We start from the raw sequence: 18,431 nt of genomic DNA on the forward strand, positions 1-18,431 counted from the left end.
ACTTCAGACTGGCCCACAGCATCCTGGGTCTTCCTTATCTCACCTTTTGAAAAGGGGGGCATGTCTCCCCTCTTCCAGTCAGTGGGAACTTCAACAGACCACCATGACTTTTCAAATATGATGGAAAGTGGCTTTGCAACTTCATCTGCTAGTTCCTTTAGGACCTATGGATAGATCTTGTCATGTGCCATGGATGTGTGCATCTTCAGATTCATTAGATGTTCTTGAATCTGGTGGTCTCTTACAGTGGGAGGATCTTGATTCTCCCAGTCCCTATCCTTGCCTTCTTCAACCCTTACCACTGAAGACAGAGGCAAAAAAACCCATTGAGTACCTCAGCCTTCTCTACATCCTGTGGAGCAGGTCTCCCATTTCCTTCCAGAGAGAGCCCACATTTTCCCTGGTCTTCCTTTTGTCACTGACATAGAAAATGTTTCTTGTTATCCTTGATGTTCCTGGCCAGACTGAATTCTATTCTGGGCCTTAGCTTTTCTGAACTGATCCCTGGCTGCTTGGACAACTTCTTTGTATTCCTCCCAGGTCGTCATTCCGATGACACTGCTACTTCACCTTAAAATGATTTCTGCTGTAGACTATGATTTTGTAATGCAGCTGTAAGTACCAGCCAAGCCATACAGAGATCTGTGGCTATTTTCAGTGCTCATTCTGCAGCTTTGGATTTTCTCTATGGAATGTGTAGATTTCTATCATTATTCTAAACAGATAGAACATTTGTTCTGTATGTTTAATACACTGAAATGAAACAATGGAAGTACTTTTATACTACAAATGGACCTAGCTGTAAAAATATTAGAAGATTTACACAGCATATAACTGCTTGGTACAAACCAGGGATACAGAGGCATCTGTAGCTGGTTCCAACACTGCGACAAATGCCATGTGCACAAGGATTGAGAGCACAGAAGTCAATCAGCTGACCACATGTAGGCCCTGTAAATCCAGGACTACAACTGCAGGAGAAGGCATGTCTGTCTGCGTAACAGGTTCCATTGTTCTGGCAGGGAGATGATGCACAAGGGTCTATTTTGTCTTCACAAGAGGTTCCTAAAAACCCTAAAAGAAATAAATGATTTTGATAAGCATTCTGCTATGCATACAATTCTGATAACTAAAGCAAGTTAAAAGTAAGCCATTGATATATTATAGAATCTTTAAGGTTTTAATATCGTCAAGTCCAACCTTCTAACCAACAGCTCCATGACTACTAGACCATGTCCCAGAGTGCCATACCCATTAGTTTCTTGAACACCTCCAGGGATGATGACTCCACCACCTCCCTGGGCAGCTGTTCCAATGCCTGACCATTCTTGAAGTAAATGAATTCTTCCTAATATCCAACCAAAACTTTCCCTGGCACAGCTTGAGGCCATTACCTCTTGTCTTGTCAGTTACTTGGGAGAAGACACCGGCCAACACTGGCCTGACTCCAACCACCTTTCAGGTAGCTGTAGAGAACAATGAGGTATACCTTCAGCCTCCTCTTCTCCAGACTAAACAACCCCAGTTCCCTCAGTCTCTCCTCATCAAATCTGCTCTCCAGAGCCTTCACAAGCTTCATTGCTCTTCTCTACACTCACTTCAGCAAATCAGTGTCTTTCTTATACTGTGGTGCCCAAAACTGGACACAGTACTCTGTCTATATTCCTATTTTTTAATTCTATGAAAATTACTAAAACTTCCTGTATATATTAAATCCTAATTTTACCCACTAACATGATGTGATAAAAGGTGTTTCAGGTAGAATCATGCTATCATGCCAAAATATTTGTTGAAACCGACAGTGCTTATCCACTTTCTGGATTTTTATGGCTAGAAAAGCAGAAGTAGAATAGCCTGGAAAAATAAGCAAATAAAAAATAAGCAAATAAGCATTACTGTGAAATGTGCATGTTAAGGACAACAAGTACTAAAGCAGCACATGAGTTTACTTGAGCTTCAGTAATTTAAAGAACATCTTTTACAGGAACATACTCATTAGCAGAATCACAGAATCAAAGGATGCCAGAATGGTTGGGGTTGGAAGGAACCTTAAAAAGTAGCTAGTTCTGTTCGCTGTGCCATAAAATAAACTACCTACAGACTGAGCTTTTTACAAATTAGTCAAAGGTAACTCATCAAGAGAACAGGCAAGAGCCTGCTGTCCCCTCCATTTTGCTATCCTATGGTTCAGATTGCTTCATGGGCTGTGTCAGGACCACCTGCACACATGGAAGAGAGAGAGCTTACAACCGGATTCTGTGGAATCCTATATTAGGGAGCCCTCCTGTAGATGCATAACCATCTGCATAACCATCAGAAACTGAAAAGAACAGAAATCATAAAATCAAGTATTTAATTCCAGCAGTGGTTTGCTGACATTAAAAAAGCCTGGAGTGTCATTATAAAACTCTGGGCAGATTTAAAAGAATCTACAAGGACTTCTAACTGCTCTCAGGAGGGGATCAGCCAAAGAGTCCAGCAAAATCTCTACACTAACTCTGAAACCAGCTTAAAAAGGATCAAAGAGACCTGAGGTCACAGGATGACACTAATGCTGCTTCACTACAACCTTTGCAATAGACTTCCCTACAAAGAGGGGCTTGCTGGCAGATGGCTGATGTTTCAAGTGACAAAGCACTTCAAGAACATATGCAGGTTTAAAATACACTAAAACATGTTGTCCTTGTGCTATCTTTGACTGCACTGTGAAATGTGTTTAGCTGATTCTGGAAATTTAAATCTTCTGTTAGATATCTGAAAATACTCAAAAGCATCAGCTGCTACACATGTGAATTGAAGGTCTATTATTTTAGCATTCTTAAGTGTACATTTAGGTCCTCAGCAGTAAAACTGTTGAAAACAAATACTGCAAACTCAAATTCAGAGAAGTACTGACTGAAAACAGAATCAAATGTTGGAGGAAAAACAATAATTAAAAAAATCTACATTATTCACCTGTGGATAAATATCCCCTGAACTGTTCTTCAGAGAGCTAACATTTAGGTTGGATGTTAGGAAGCACTTCCTCATGGAAAGGAACACTGGAATGGGAGGTAGTGGAGTCGCCATCCCTGGAAGTGTTTAAGGAGAGATTGGATGTGGCACTTAGTGGCACAGTCTATGTGATGGTGTTAGGTCATAGGCTGGACTTGATGATCTCAGAGGTCTGTTCCAGCCTCAATAATTCTGTGATTTTGTGAACTCAACCCTGCATCTAGAGTAATAGGGTGTAATAGGGACAGAAGTGAAATTCAGAAACCACTGGTGACTTGAAAGATCTGAATGCAAAAATGTACCAGATGAATAATGTAGAAGGTAAAGGGGAAAGACAGTATTAGAAAATATTTATATTGCTAAAAAGCACAATACACCATGTGTGCTTAAACAGATCACACCTTTTGGCAAGTTGTCAAGAAGAACAGAAGTATTAAATCAGGTGAGATTCTTTATATAATGCTACAGACCTCCAGAGCAGTGACAGAAACTAGATCAGAAAAGTGTTTTCAGATAGAAAAGCTCTGGATAGAAGCCAGATTTCTCACTGTGGTGGGATATTAATTACTTGGCTCCTAAAAGCAGAAGAGCCACCTACAAATCAAGGAAATCACATATTCTCTGAAGATACTGTTCAACTACATTTTACACAGTCTGTAGAACAAGGAGTTTGCTTGCAAGAATTACACAAACGTGGGGGGAAAAAAGTCTGTGAATGACTGAGTCAGGATTACAAAACCTTTACATCTGAAATACAGGGGTAAGTATTACAAGAAAACACAGGCAATTTATGGGTTTTTTGAGCTTCTTTTTTTAGTACAGGTAAAGCAACAACTTCAGATAGCAGTTTATTGTCTGACCCCTTCTTCTTGACATCCACCCCTCAGGTATTTATAAGCAATAAGACCTCCTCTCAATTTTCTCTTCTCCAGACTAAACAGCCCCAGGACTCTCAGCTTTTCCTCATAAGATTCATATCTGATCCAGGCTATTTCTGTGCCTCAGATTTTACCTTCTGTAAATTATCCTATGAACCACAGATCTCATTTGTAGAAGAAATGCACAATCTCAAGGTCATTCCTTGTTTTTTCCATCTCATTCCTTTTTCTGCCAACTTTTTCTTTTGCCTTCATGACGCTTTCCATATTCTCTTATCCTTTCCTGCCTAACTACATTCTGTCTCCAGGCTTTCATTTGTTCCACATACATCAGCTCCCTGGCTACCTTCCCCCCACTGTGCTGAATTAGCAGTACAGAAAGGGAGGCCTCTTCTCAACAAGCAATTAGCAATAAGCACAGTAGGAGAATAGCAGCAGAGCAAGAGACCTGACTTAAATTAGAAATCTGTATGATAGGTTTTTGTAATGGAAAATTTGAGGACATGCTAAAAATAGCAGATCTGCAAGTTATTGCATCTGCAGTTCTCAATTAACTACCCGTTGTTGTATTTACAAAAATAACCAAATCTCTTCAAAACTCAAACCAAAGCTCTCCGAATATGCCTCTATGAGAAGATAATACCTCAAAGGAAGGAAGAAGAGGCATTGGAAAGGCAGTCATTAATAAATTTAGACAATGTATTTTGTTACATCAGCCTTTTCCTTCCATGAACTATCTGAATTATCACAGAATCACAGAGTGGTAGGGGTTGGATGGGGTCTCTGGACGTCATTGAGCACAACCTCCCTGCCAAAGCAAGTTCACCTAGAGAAGGGTGCACAGGAACACATCCAGGTTGTTTCTGAATGTCTCCAGAGATGGAGGCTCCACCACCTCTCTGGGCAGCCTCTCTGAGTGCTCCAGCACCCTTAAATTAGAGAAGTTCCTCCTGTTTAGATGGAACTTCTTATACTTAAACTTGTACCTGTTACCCCTTGTCCTGGCACTGGGTGCCCCTGAAAAAAGACTGACACCCACTCTTGAAATATTTCTAAGCATTTAAGAGACTCCCCCTCAGTCTTCTTTTATCCAGACTAAAAAGTCCCAATTCTCTCAGTCTTTCCTCATAAGGGAGATGTTCCAGTCCCCTCATCATCTTTGTAGCCCTTGAATTCCTCAGCTCATTGGCATTAGTAGATTAGGTGATTGAAATAATTCCTTTAGTTTTGAATTATTGCTGTTACACTCATTTTAGTCAACTGACCCACATGCAGAAATATGGAAATACTACAAAGGAGGGATAATTTTTTCACTTCCTTACTAGACAACACAAAAATGAGACCACACCCTGTCTCCTGAGATACAGTGAAACACCTAGCTCCTACCATACTTCATATATTATTGATTATACAAAGATTCCTTATCTGGATGTTTTGGGGTTTTTTCCTGGCCTAAGCCAGCATTTTAAAAGTAGTTAAATATATAAATACAGCTGAAAAATTGGATAAGTACACCCTGCAATTTGCATGAGTTACTTGGATAGGTCTTTGCTGTCTACCTTCTGGGCACTGACAACTGAATCCATTGATGTTGGATGAGCAGGTACCCCCATTTTGGCACGGCTGCGGGATACAATGATCGATCAATGACTGGCACAGCTCTCCAGTATAACCTACAAACAAGCACACAACACTCAGAAAATGCAGTGAAAACAAGGGTTTAGCACTAAATGTATTACTAGGTCATTCAGACAGTACCGTTAGATTTCTTGAATAAACTTAATCAAAGAAAGAAATAGCTTCCAGGACAGTCTTCTAATTTCTTATAAAATGAGGTTTTTAATTAGAACTTATACTTCACTGGAGAAACACAAGTAGTAGAAATGTATATCAATTGGGTTTTAATAGCAGCAACATTCTGACAGCACTAGTATAATGGAGGTTAGAGCTGGGTCCTCATCAGCACCCATATAACCAAAACCAGAAGTAATTTCTGAGGCCAGTCTTTAGCAAAGGCAAATCTTTAGCAAGACTTTAAACAAGACATGAAGTTATCACTTATTTGTGCATATGCTGAATGACTGTCATTCACTACTTCTGGGGGAAGGGAAGAGAAGGAGTAAAGACAAAGAAAACCTTACTTTGATTATATTGTTATTTCTAATGCAATCAAAATTAGCATTGGTAAGTCTTCTGAGCAGGCTAGAATCTGTTGGTGTCACCTTAAAACAGTTCTCAACACAGATCGTTAAACCCAGAGTAAGTTGGGCACTACTGTGGAAAAGGATCTATAAGTCTTTCCTCTTACTGCTTTTATGTGCTATAGAGAGCCAAATTATGATCCTATTTCCTGCAAAACAAAACCTGGCAAAATAAATTCTGTTGAATGTTGTATCTGCTCTCATTGCCCATAAACCATCAAAACTGTAGAAAAATAATGAGATTGAAAACCAGAACTGTGGTCTCATGAGGTAGATCCTGTGGACCAGACTGAGGCACTTGTCACACGGGGTAACTACTGCTTTTCTGTAATTCTAACTGGTCTTAATATGAAATGTACAAAATCAGCAGGACTACATCAGCTAGGTTTTTTCTTCATCTTGAAGCTTCACACTTTTTCAAGTTCTCACATTCAGCTCCCTATTTTTATGAATCATGACACAGCACCGAATATACTTAACTCACATAAACACATTTCCATCTTCCAACTGTTACCAAGTTTGTGAAAGCTAAAAATGACTCTGGAATTCAATGTGTATCCAAAAGAATGTAGGCATAGAAAGGCAGAAATCATTGTGCTGCTCTGAAGGTTACTAGGAGAATCTAACATCTTGTGACTGTCACTAGAGCTTGTGGGGAAACTGAGAGATAATATTCTGTTAGCTTTAGGAAAATAATTATGTCCTATCTTCTTATTATCTACAGGGCATATTTGTGCATTTGAAAGAGTATGATTGAAGAATTTCATAGCAAATGTGGCACAGGCTAAAAATTAAAAGGTGCTAAGCAATCACCCTGGGGGGAAGGAAAAATACCATTTCCTGGTGGGATGCACATAAAGAATCATTATACCCATTAATTTTGTGCTGACACTTATGTTCATAACACTTCCTGCTAGCAACATTTGGGAAATTTCATACTATTGACATGCAAATGTTTCTGAAACTTCCATATACATAGAATCACACAGAATGTATACGGCTGGAAGGGACCCTAAAAAGTCCTCTTGTCCGACCCCCCAGCAGTCAGCATGGACATCTTCAACTAGACCAGGGTGTTCAGGGTCCTCATGCAGCCTGACTTTGATTGTCTCCAGCAAGAGGGCCTCAACCACATCTCTGGGCAACCTGTTCCAGTATTTCACCACTCTCATTATAAAGAACTTCCTCCTAACATCCAGCCTAAATCTACCCTGTTGTAGTTCAAAACCATTCCCCCTTGTCCTATCACTGCAAGCCCTTCTCAACAGTCCTTCCCCAGCCTTCCTGTAGGCCCCCTTCAGATACTGAAAGGCTGCTATAAGGTTTTCTCAGAGCCTTCTCTTCTCCAGGCTGAACAGCGCCAATTCTTTCTGCCAGTCTTTGTACAAGAGATGCTCCAGTTCTCTGATCATCTTTTGTGGCACTCCTGGTGACTCACTCCATCAGGTCCATGCTCTTCTTGTGTTGGGGGCCCCAGAGCTGGACACAGTGCTCGAAGTGAGGTGTCACCAGAGCAGAGTAGGGTACAGTTATGGTAGTTAAACCCTTATTTACCATTTAAAAAAATGGAAATAAAGATAAAGTTCTATTAGTTATGAATAATTCACTCAGTTTATGGTTCAGATGTGTCTTTTCAATGGCATTTTTCACAGATGAAAATTCTTCTACATCCTTTTAAACACTGCACTTAGGTGGATGTATTTCCTTTCTTTCCTGGTATCTGAAGTTGCACAGTTCACTGCTCTGCAAAAGGTATGCCCTGAATGCTAAACCAAAAATGCATTATTCAAAGCGCAACGCAAAACCTACCAGCTGAGCAGCTGCAGGTGAAGTTGTTCCCATTGTGTTTCTGTGCTACATCATTGCAGGTTGCATTGTTCTGACAGGGCTGGCTATGACAAGCATCAAACTCTTCACACAGGGAACCCTGATACCCGTCCTCACAGTCACAGAAAAAAGTTGCCTAAAAAAAAGAAACAAAAAAACAACCCAGGGTAGGTACTCCACAATCAAAGATGATGTTTTCATAGAACACCCTACTGAACAAAGATGGCTTTGTTGTTTTCTTGTTCAAAACAACAGTGGCTCCCATAAATACAACTGCACAAAGTTACTTTTCTGAAATACTAAACTTGCATCAGCTCTTCAGCTAAATTTTTTTATGACATCAAGTGATTTTAATAGATGAGGAGACCAGGAGCACATCCATGAAATCCAAAGCTCTATGCATTTTTTATTCCATTCCAGGTATTAGCATCGTAGACTGGAATAACTAATCTGTAGGTTTAACAAAGTTTGAGGCCACTCACTATGGGAAACACATAGAGGTGCTGGAGCATGTCCAGAAAAGGGTAACAAAGCTGGTGAGGGACTGGAGAATGAGTCTTGTGAGGAGGATCTAAGGGAAGTGGAGAAGAGGAGGCTGAGAGGAGGCCTCGCCGTTCTCTACAACTTCCTGAAAGAAGGCTGCAGTGAAGTGGAGGTTGGTCTCTTCTCCCTAGTAGCAGGTGACAGAATGAGAGGAAATGGCCAGGGAAGGTATAGGTTGGCTATTAGGAAAAATGTCTTTCTTGCAAAAGTGGTCAGACCTTGGAGCAGGCTGCCCAGGAAGGTGATGGAGTCACTGTCCTGGAAGTGTTCAAAAAATGAGTAGATTGATAGGGCTTTAAACTAGATGTGAAGGGGGAGGAAATCAGGCTTGCCTTGCCTGTGGTAAGCAGAAGATTAACTCACTGGGGGCTGCTTCAGCATTAGAAACCAGCAAAGAAACTCCTCAAGGAAATCAAGGGAAGCTCTGCTAAGAAAGTCATGCAGCCAGCTGCCCAGCTGAGGTGCCTCTACATGAACACACACCCAGTGGCCATTACTGAAACCTGGTGGGAGAAATCCAGAGTGTGGTTATTGATAGAATTGTTGAGAAGGAACAGGGGGGGATGGAAGGATAGAGGGGTTGTTCTCTATGTTAAGAAATGGATTTAATGTGAAGAGTTGTCCCCAGAGAAAAGCTATGAGCAAATTGAAAGCTTATGGGTAGGAATCAAGGGATCCAGGCAACAAGGGGAACCTTGTGGTCAGGGTCTATGACAGCCCTCCCAATCAAGATAAGCCCGTTGATGAAGCATTCCTACCCCGGATACAGGAGGCATGGCACTCACAGGATCTTGTCCAGCTGCTGGGGGACTTCAACCACCCTGGCAATTGCTGGAGAAACAACACAGCAAGATTAAGGCAATCCAGGGGGCTTGTGGAGTGCCTTGAAACAAGAACTAGACACTCCTGGCAAGGGGATGCAAATTGGATCTATTGTTCACCAGTGCAGGTGAACTCATCCGGGATGTCAGACAGCCTGCACTGCAGTGATCATGCACTTCTGTAATTCACAGTACTAAGGGTCACAAATCAGTTAAGGAGCATATTCTGGACCCTGAATTTCAGCTTTCCTCTCTTCAGGGAGTTAGTCAATAGGACACCCTGGGAAATGGTCCCCAGATACAGAGAAGAACAGAGCTGGCAGATCTTTAAGAACTTGTTCCATACAAGGTAAGAGATCTCAATTCCCACATGCAAGAAATCTAGCAAGGAAAGGAAGAGACCAGCATGGCTGAGATGAGACCTGCTGGTCAAGCTAAAAATCACAAAGGAGATGCACAATAAGTAAAAGCAGCGACAGGTATCCTGGGAAGAGTATAGGGATGCTGCCCAATGGTGTAGGGATGAGGTCAGGAAGGCACAGGTGGAGCTGAACTTGACAAGGGCTTCTACAACCATGTCATACCCCCCACAAAGCAAGTAGTGTGAATTAATATCAACAGATGAGCAGAAGGCTGAGGTTCTCAACAACTTTTTTTTTCTTCAGTCTTCACTGGCAACCTCTCTCCTAACATCTCCCCAGTTAAAAAACCACAGGGTAAGCACAGGAGCAGTGAAGTCCTTCCCACTGTATGTGAAGATTTGGTTTATGACCATCTGAAGAACCTGAACATACACAACTCTGTAGGACCTGATGAGATGCATTCCAGAGTGCTGACAGAATTGGCTGATGTAGACTCCAGACCACTCTCCAAGGGACACATTACACCCATTTTTAAAAGGGCAGAAAGGAGGACCCTGGGAACTATGGACCTGTCAGCCTCACCTCTGTGCCTGGGAAGATCATGGAACAGATTCTCTTAGAAGCTCTGACAAGGCACATGGAGGACAGCGAGGTGATCCTTGGAGATACTCAAGGTGAGGCTTGACATGAGTCTGGGCAACCTGATCTAATGGAGGATGTCCCTGCTCACTACAGGGTGTTGGACTTCATGATGTTTGGAGAACCCTTCCAACTGAAACCATCCTATGATTCTGTGTGGCACTCTGGGACATTGTCTAGTGATCATGGAGGTGCAGGGTAGAAGGTTGGACTTGATGATCTTAGAAGTCTTTTCCAACTTTAATGATTCTATGATCCTATGATTCTCATCTGCAGTATACACTTAGATCAAGTGTCTGTCTTTGTTCATTAAACACTAGATGGCAACATCACTCATTTCAAAGCCAGATCATTACTGCTGGAAGGCATTCCAATGCACCAACACTGTAATACATAGTACAGAATGGGCATGGAACTAGAAGCAAAAAGATGAGGTTAGTGTTGTATCTTCTATTTTGACTCATATTTGCTTCCTAAAAATAAATACCTGTCACCTAAGTAGAAAAGAAAATTGTGATCTTCATACAAATAAAAACCTTTACCCAGAAAAATCCAGATTTCATTTTCCTTACAAATATTTCTGCGTGGGGGTGTGTGGGAGCAGGCTGTGGTAACCCAGGACAGTCAATATTTGGCATCCCAGCGTGCAGCTCAAAAGCAGCTGTCTTAACTCTGACAATCTATTTGAGGCAGGAGACAAAAGGGTTGAGATAACTAAAAGCAAGATAACTAGAGAATTCAGTTAAGGCTTGAGCTTTTTAAGAAAGTGTTTTATATGTTTGTGGTGGTTTGTTGGTGTTCTCTCCCCACCCAAACCCCCCTCCCCGATACAGTTGCTTTCCTGGGGCAGCTGGGGCCAATATACTGGGGTCCTGTGTGTCTTTGCTGTGGTGCTGAGCATGTTAGAGGTTGAAGCAAGCCAAACTGGGAATGAATGGCACAAACACTCCATTGTGACTGGCCACGGGGCCCGGTGCATCCTGATATAGACTATCTTAGGAGAGGGTATTTCAAGGATCCAAAAGGATACTGGTTGGTGTTTGGTACAGCCACCTTAGGAACACAGGAAAGAAAACAGCTGACTGCTTTGTTCAGTCTCTCAGAGGACCCTTTTGTGGTAGGGCTGCTAAATGTTAAAGATCAGGAAGTGCTAATTGCCACTGCAACAGTGCACCAGCAGCAACATAGCAGCAGCAGCGACTCCCTGATCCCTAAAGTAATTGGACAACTGGAGAGCCAAGAGGTGATCACTAAAGCTTGTTCACCCTTCAGCAGTTCGTATGGCCAGTGCAGAAATCAAATGGTGAATGGAGACCTGGCAGTGGACTACTGTGGCCTGAATGAGGTTATAGCAGCAATGAGTGACACTGTGCCAGACGTGCTGGAGCGCCAATACCAGCTGGACTCAAAGGCAGCCAAGTGGTATGCCACAACCGGCACTGCGTTCTTCTCTATTCCCACAGCACCGGAATGAATATGGACTCTCCTGGTTCAACACAATTCACTCTCACACCCCCTTCTCTCTCTCCCCTCCTCACTGATGGGAAGAAAGGGCCCAGGAAACAGAATTGTTAGTTGAGATAAAGACAATTTACTACTCTATTGCAGTCATATCAGATTACACAAAAGGAAATAGGAAAGAAAGAAAAATACCATTGGACAGAATCCCAGCCACAAATGGCACAAAACCCTGCAAAACCGAAAGCAGCAACCAGAAGAGGAAGCCTCTCATGTTACAATCTGAACTCCAAGCCTCATAAATACTTTGCTCCAGCCAGAACTTTTATTTTGAAGCTGGCAGCATGGTATTGAATATCAGCAGCAGATTCAACTCAACCCATGACACACTGGTAGAATTTAAACAAGGATTAATATTGTTTATCTGCAAACCTCAAAACTGTGAGTATGTTATTTACCAGGAGTGCCAGAAGTGCCTGCTAAATATAAGGTCTATACATGTCCTGGTATTTACCCAAGCCTAGTACTCTCTCTGCATATCTCACACATCACCAATAACAGGTTTCCAATTAAGGCTGTAATTCAACAGAAAGGAAAGACAGGCAAGCATTATTATAATCACATAGCACAGTAATTTACTTCAAAGAGAGTTTATATGAGCTACACAGAAGAGCGACTACCAGAGTGAAACAGATAATCACTTTTACTTAAGAACTAAGCAATTAATTAAATACACAGTAAGTATTTCCACATTTCCATATAAAAACACATCAAGGATCACTTTGGTCCCTGAAGACAACAGTGACCAGTGTTCAAAATTAGTGTGGTCCTTCACATCTCATCTCATTGGAGTCAGGCAGTGCCATTGTGCATGGATAGGATCAGGACCCATATAAATAAAGCACATAAACATGTTGCCTGCTGCATCCTTCACATCTATTCTCTTACTGATACTAAGTTATGTTCAAGGCCAGACTGGACAAGGCCTTGAGCAACCTGATCTAGTGGAAGGTGTCCTTGCACATGGCAGGGGAGTTCAAACCAGATGATCTTTAAGATCCCTTCCAGTGAAAACCATTCCATGATTCTATGTCACTGACTTAAAGCATTGGTTGTCATTCTTGGAATGGAGTAACAAGTTTAGACTTAGTTCAAAATCAAGGTTTCTGTCTGTCTCAATAACTGCCCTGTTCTGGATGAACAAAGCCAGAAAAAATACTATGAAAAAATTGGCATTTTTAATTAAAATTGACATGAGTAGGACATGTCAAAAGATACAGGTGCTGTACCTAAATTCCATACCATTCTAAGAGACCAGAGTCCCCAAGGAAGAGGTCCAAGAAGTATATCATCCCATCAGGCTGTCAGAACAAAGAGGCATAATGTTTGTTAGGTAGATGAGTCCATGGCTGTTTTAAGCTAGACCTGAGAGTAGGATGCAAAGAACCAGTCCTCAGAGAGGAAGAGAGCATCTGTGCTGTCCACACAGGCACAAACAGCAGAGAATCATAGAATCATTAAGGTTGGAAAAGACCTCTAAGATCAAGTCCTACCTTCTATCCAACATCTCCATGACCACTAGACCATGTCCCAAATTGCCACATCTACTCATTTCTTGAACATCTCCAGGGATGGTGACTCCACCACCTTCCTGAGCAGCCTGTTCCAATGCCAATGCATGGCTCTGCCTGAACCAAAAATCTCATTTCAGAGCAATGGAACTGATTATTATAATCCAAGTATTAATATATTTAAACAATGTAACAATCAGTCATTGCCTAAACAATATTATTAAGCAGGAAGAAATGTCAGACAGTATTGATGTCTCTCTGTGAGTGTGATATAGGGATCAGCTCACCACAAAGCGCAGTTAACAAAATGGGTTTGGAAAGTAGGAAGAGCACCAAACACTTCAAAGTGAACTGCTTAACAACAGATAACCATTCTGAGATGCAGACAAGTTATTCTGTAGAGAAGGTGTCAGCATTCTGATTAGGCATGTCAACTTCACATTTCCCAAATGATACTATTCATTTTTCTTCCAAGTACATGGCAGATACTAGCATATTTGAAGAAAACAAAGTTGAGAAGCAGCTACACACTGCCATAATGCTTGTATTAAAGTCACTAAGAATTCCAACACAATCTGTCTACGGGACCGGAAGAGATCCACCCAAGGGTACTGAAGGAGCTGGCAGAGGTTTATGAAGGGCAGGTGCTGTTTGACTAATCTGATCTATGCCAGTTTTAACACATAAAGCTTCCAGTACCAGGAGCACAGGTGAGAACGTACATACACTGACTGCTCTTTTTCTAAGTGACAAGAAGCAAATCTGTCAGTCTTTTGGAAGACTATTTGATTTTATTACTATTTTATTGTCTCAAAGGTTTATAAAACATGGATAACCACTCAAGGCCATATATGCATTCTCCTTAATGCAGAAAAGCATTCATGTTTCTGCACAGATGAAGAAAGTGATTTACTTTTATTTTGTCACATATGACACACAATCAGAGAAAGAAATTATTGAGTCATAAAAATTGACACCCCCCCCAAAAAAAGGCATGAAAAAATAGAAAATACTACTTTTCAAAGGCTTTAATTCAAAAAAATAATGGAAAGAGAATGTGTTTTGATATGCTGCTATATAGAGAACTTTTGGACATATTTACACAAATCAAATTTGAGATGCTGAATTTATAAAACAAAAACATTGAATTGAGTAAGTCAGAAAATCTAAACTGGCTAAAACAGGACACTGCATCTGAATAAACAAACTATTTGGGTACCAGCCAGCTGGTAGGGTAGAGCAGCACTTCCCTCTAGACACATCTCACAATAGCTGTTTTCACACGTTACCTCAAGCATTTCAAACTCTCCTTTTTGAGAAACAAAACCAGGTACCAAATCATTCTGGGCATTAGGGCTGATGTGCATATATAGAGGACTGTAGCTATTTAATTATTGCTGTTACAATTCAAAATGTCATTTTTCTATCAAATGTGCTTATTGAGAATTTCAGTCAGAAAATGGTGGCAAATGAACCAACAGTGAATTCCCTAAATAAGCCAAATTTTCTGTGCTCAGAGCAGGCTCACAGCTGTTAATATTTACTCGACAGTTACTATTGCTTTTATCTCCCAAAAGAATGTCAATAAAAGCAAAGATTTAATTGCATATATTTGTGCTGTGCCTTTTCACCCACAAAATAAACTGAACACACGTAGAAGGTAAAAAAGAACAGCAGGTGTCCTCCACAGAAGGCAAGTATGGTTTTGTAAAAGCACTATACAGGCTGCAGATTGGCCATATTTGGTTCTTATTGTCTCATGTTAGCAGATGGCACAAAAAAATTCAGAGTGGCCAGGGGAATCACTGTCACTGTTGTAATCTCTTAGTGTACAGGAGAAAGCTGTAGAAGGGTTTCCTAACAACACCAGACTGTGCCATTCTGTTTCTTCTCAGTACAATTCCGTTGCACTGATCAGTGGTTCTGAGTGAGCAGCTATTGAGATGTGGAGAGAGAATTACTAGAACAAATCACAGCTAAAAACAAAAGCTTGAAGACTTAAACTGTAATACACTGATCTGGAGACTGGGGATCCCAAGTGCTCACTGCATGGTCCTCATCTCAAAGAAACACTTGAGCAGCGATAGTAAGACACGAGACACATTCTCTTAGAACTGATATGAGTAACTTACTTTGTTGCCAGGGCAAGGTATGAACATTTGCACTTCCTATCAGTTACTTCCTTAGAATGCTTGATTTTCACAAATAGTAAATAAATATATTGTCACTTGTTAGTAACATCTGTGAGCTTTAGAAGACACTTACACAGGAGCAAGGCAGGCACATGCCTTGGACCAAGAACAATTCAAACTGCATTTATATTATATCATGGAATTTCCACACTATAGGAGGGTCTTGGTAAGTCCACCTTACCTCATCTGGTTTGGTGATGCATTTTCCTCTCGCTGAACACGGGAGGTTATCTGGATGGCTTCCCACAGGTGTGCAGGTACTGACCTTCACTGTCACGGTCAAGCGTAGAGCCACAATGCACTTAGTCACAGAATCATTCAAAAAGCCTTTAAAATAAAAAACAAAAACCAGTTCTTACTGGGTGAGAAAATGTGCTGATACAAGCCTCATGTTCCACCACTAGACAAAGAAATAAAACAGAACTGAAAAGTAACTGTCAGCTAAGAACATCATTGCTCATATTTGATACACACCTATCTAAATTTAATTAGAACACAGTTTGGAAACAAACACTATCCTGGTGAGGCACTGGAACAGACTGCCTGGGAGGTGGTGGAGTCACCATTCCCAGAGATGTTCAAAAATACTTGTGTACATGGCACTTTGGGACATGGTCTAGTGGTCACAGAGGTGTTAAGTAGAAGGGTGGACTTGATCTCAGAGGTCTTTTCCAACCTTAATGATTCTATGATTCTATTTAGATTAACAAAAAAAAGTCAGACTAGCAAAACAAATTTACACTCAGAACCTAATCTGCTGTCATTTTCTAGGTCTCAAAAAAGTACATGTTTTTGCCTGCTACCATTTGACAAGTTAAGAATTTATTTCCCTGTGTTTTTTTTAATGACCACAAATACTGAAATCAAATTCAGAAGAGAAATGGAGTTTACATGAATGCCTAAAATTTGCATTAGAGCTCAAAAGCACACAGATCATAAACTGCATTCCACTGGTAGGTAACAGGCAAACAATCCTTTTGGCTGTATTTAATATACACAATTTGACAGCATTTATCTGTGTATCATAGAATGGTAAGGGTTGGAAGAGACCTCTGGAGATCATCAAGTCCAAGGCAGGTTCACCTAAAGAAAGTCACACAGGAACATATCCAGAAGGCTTTTGAATATCGCCAGAATGGAGACTCCACCACCCCTCTGGGCATCCTGTTCCAGTGCTCCATCACCCTTAAAGAAGTTCCCCCTCATGTTTAAATGGAACTTCTTATGTTCAAGTTTGTGCCCATTGCCCCTTCCTGTCATTGGGCACCATCCTCCTGACACACATCCTTGAAGTATTTATCAGCATTTATGAGACGTCCATCAGATTTTTCATTCCCAGAATAAAAATAATTGATTCTCTCAGTCTTTCTTTATAAGGGAGATGTTCTAGTCCCCTAATCATCTTTCTATTTGCAATTGTTGTCTCATTTGATCACTCCATAAGGTCATACACCAGATATAGATGAACAAAACATGACATTTGGAACACCTGACAAGGAAGAGAAAAATTAATGAGTCTCTGGATAGCATCGGTAATTGCACGGAACTAGCAAAATGGTTGGTAGCTATTAAAACACACTGCAGCACAACATCCCTATCAGACATATTTCTAACAGACCTTGCTGGAAAATAAAACAGAAGACATCAGAAAAGATAAAATGAGGTACACATACAACCCATGACACATAAAATTAAGTCAGCAGTCATATCAAAATAAATATACCCTGCTCCTCCTATATTTCACTTGTACTGGGTTGTTCCACCACAGTGATTAGACTACCAGTTATAGCCCTTCCATGTGTGTGATCAATTAGTTGTTTTGTTCTGGGACCTTGTGGCAGAATGAATGTGCAGTGACATAAAAAGTGAGAGTTTGGTCTACTGTATATATTGTACAGAGAATATGTACATAAAAAACTGCCAAAGATCCTTCCTGAAATTGTCAAACTCCAATTTGACTTCACTATTCTTAATGTAGGCAGGCTTCTAAGATACATTTTAAAAGCATAATCCTGCAAAAGTTCTGTAACAGTGAACAGATGAAGGACATGTATGCATACATGTTCCTTCTCATACTTCCCACTTTATTACATTCTGGAATCCATTTATAACCTAACACTTCAAAGACGCAGCCTAGCTTCTTGCATTATAGAATGGAGATAGCACAATTGCAAACCAGAAACAAACAAACAAAAAACCCAACAGTACAAGATAGTATTGGTAATAAACAGTTATAAAGCAAAGTTGCATGAAACACTCTGAATCATAAAATGATAGAATTGTTTCATGTGGAAAAGACCTCAAAGATCGAGTCCAACAGTTAACCTAAAGCCACCATGGCCATTAAACCATGTCCAAAAGAGCCATGTCCACAAGATTCTTGGACACCTCCAGGGACAGTGACTCCACCACCTCACTGCACAGCCTGTTCCAATGCCTGACCACTCATTCAGGAAAGACATTTTTCCTAATACTGAATCTAAACCTCCCCTGGCACAATTGCAGGTCATTTCCTCTCATTCTATCACCTGGTACTAGGGAGAAGAGACCAAACCCACCTCACTGCAACCTCCTTTCAGGGAGTTGTAGAGAGCAATGAGATCTCCTCTAGGCATCCTCTTCTCCCGACTAAACAACCCTAGTTCCATCATCCACTCCTCACAAGACCTGTTCTCTAGGTCCTACCCCAGTTTGGTTGAAGTTCTCTGGACCTGCTCCAACACCTCAATGTCCTTCCCATGTGAGGGGCCCCAAACAGTTTTCAAGGTGTGATCTCTTCACTTCAGGTGAATTTCCAGAACAGCTGCTAAACATTACTTACATTCAGCATATAAAAGTGGCAAGCATGACCTATTCTACAAGTGCTATTATTATATGAAGGTTTCCATTCTTTGTCATTCGTTTACAGATTTCACTTTGTAAAATGCCATGTCTCTTGAACAAGG

The 18,431-nt window shown here is 40.9% G+C and overlaps 1 protein-coding gene across 1 annotated transcript in view; it reads right to left on the reverse strand.

The window, feature by feature from the left end:
* The window catches only part of DNER (delta/notch like EGF repeat containing), a 91,556-nt gene that overhangs the window by 19,423 nt on the left and 53,702 nt on the right, over positions 1-18,431 (reverse strand). The window contains exons 5-8 of the mRNA XM_068145211.1: positions 15,668-15,813; positions 7,883-8,036; positions 5,432-5,545; positions 850-1,074 (exon numbers count right to left, since the gene is read on the reverse strand). Of these exons, the coding sequence (XP_068001312.1) occupies positions 850-1,074; positions 5,432-5,545; positions 7,883-8,036; positions 15,668-15,813 (639 nt within the window). The remainder of the gene's footprint in view (positions 1-849; positions 1,075-5,431; positions 5,546-7,882; positions 8,037-15,667; positions 15,814-18,431) is intronic.

Source organism: Melanerpes formicivorus, unplaced genomic scaffold (assembly GCF_026170545.1).
Source record: "Melanerpes formicivorus ecotype bairdi unplaced genomic scaffold, bMelFor1.0.p_v2 SCAF_12, whole genome shotgun sequence".
Classification (NCBI taxonomy): domain Eukaryota; kingdom Metazoa; phylum Chordata; class Aves; order Piciformes; family Picidae; genus Melanerpes; species Melanerpes formicivorus.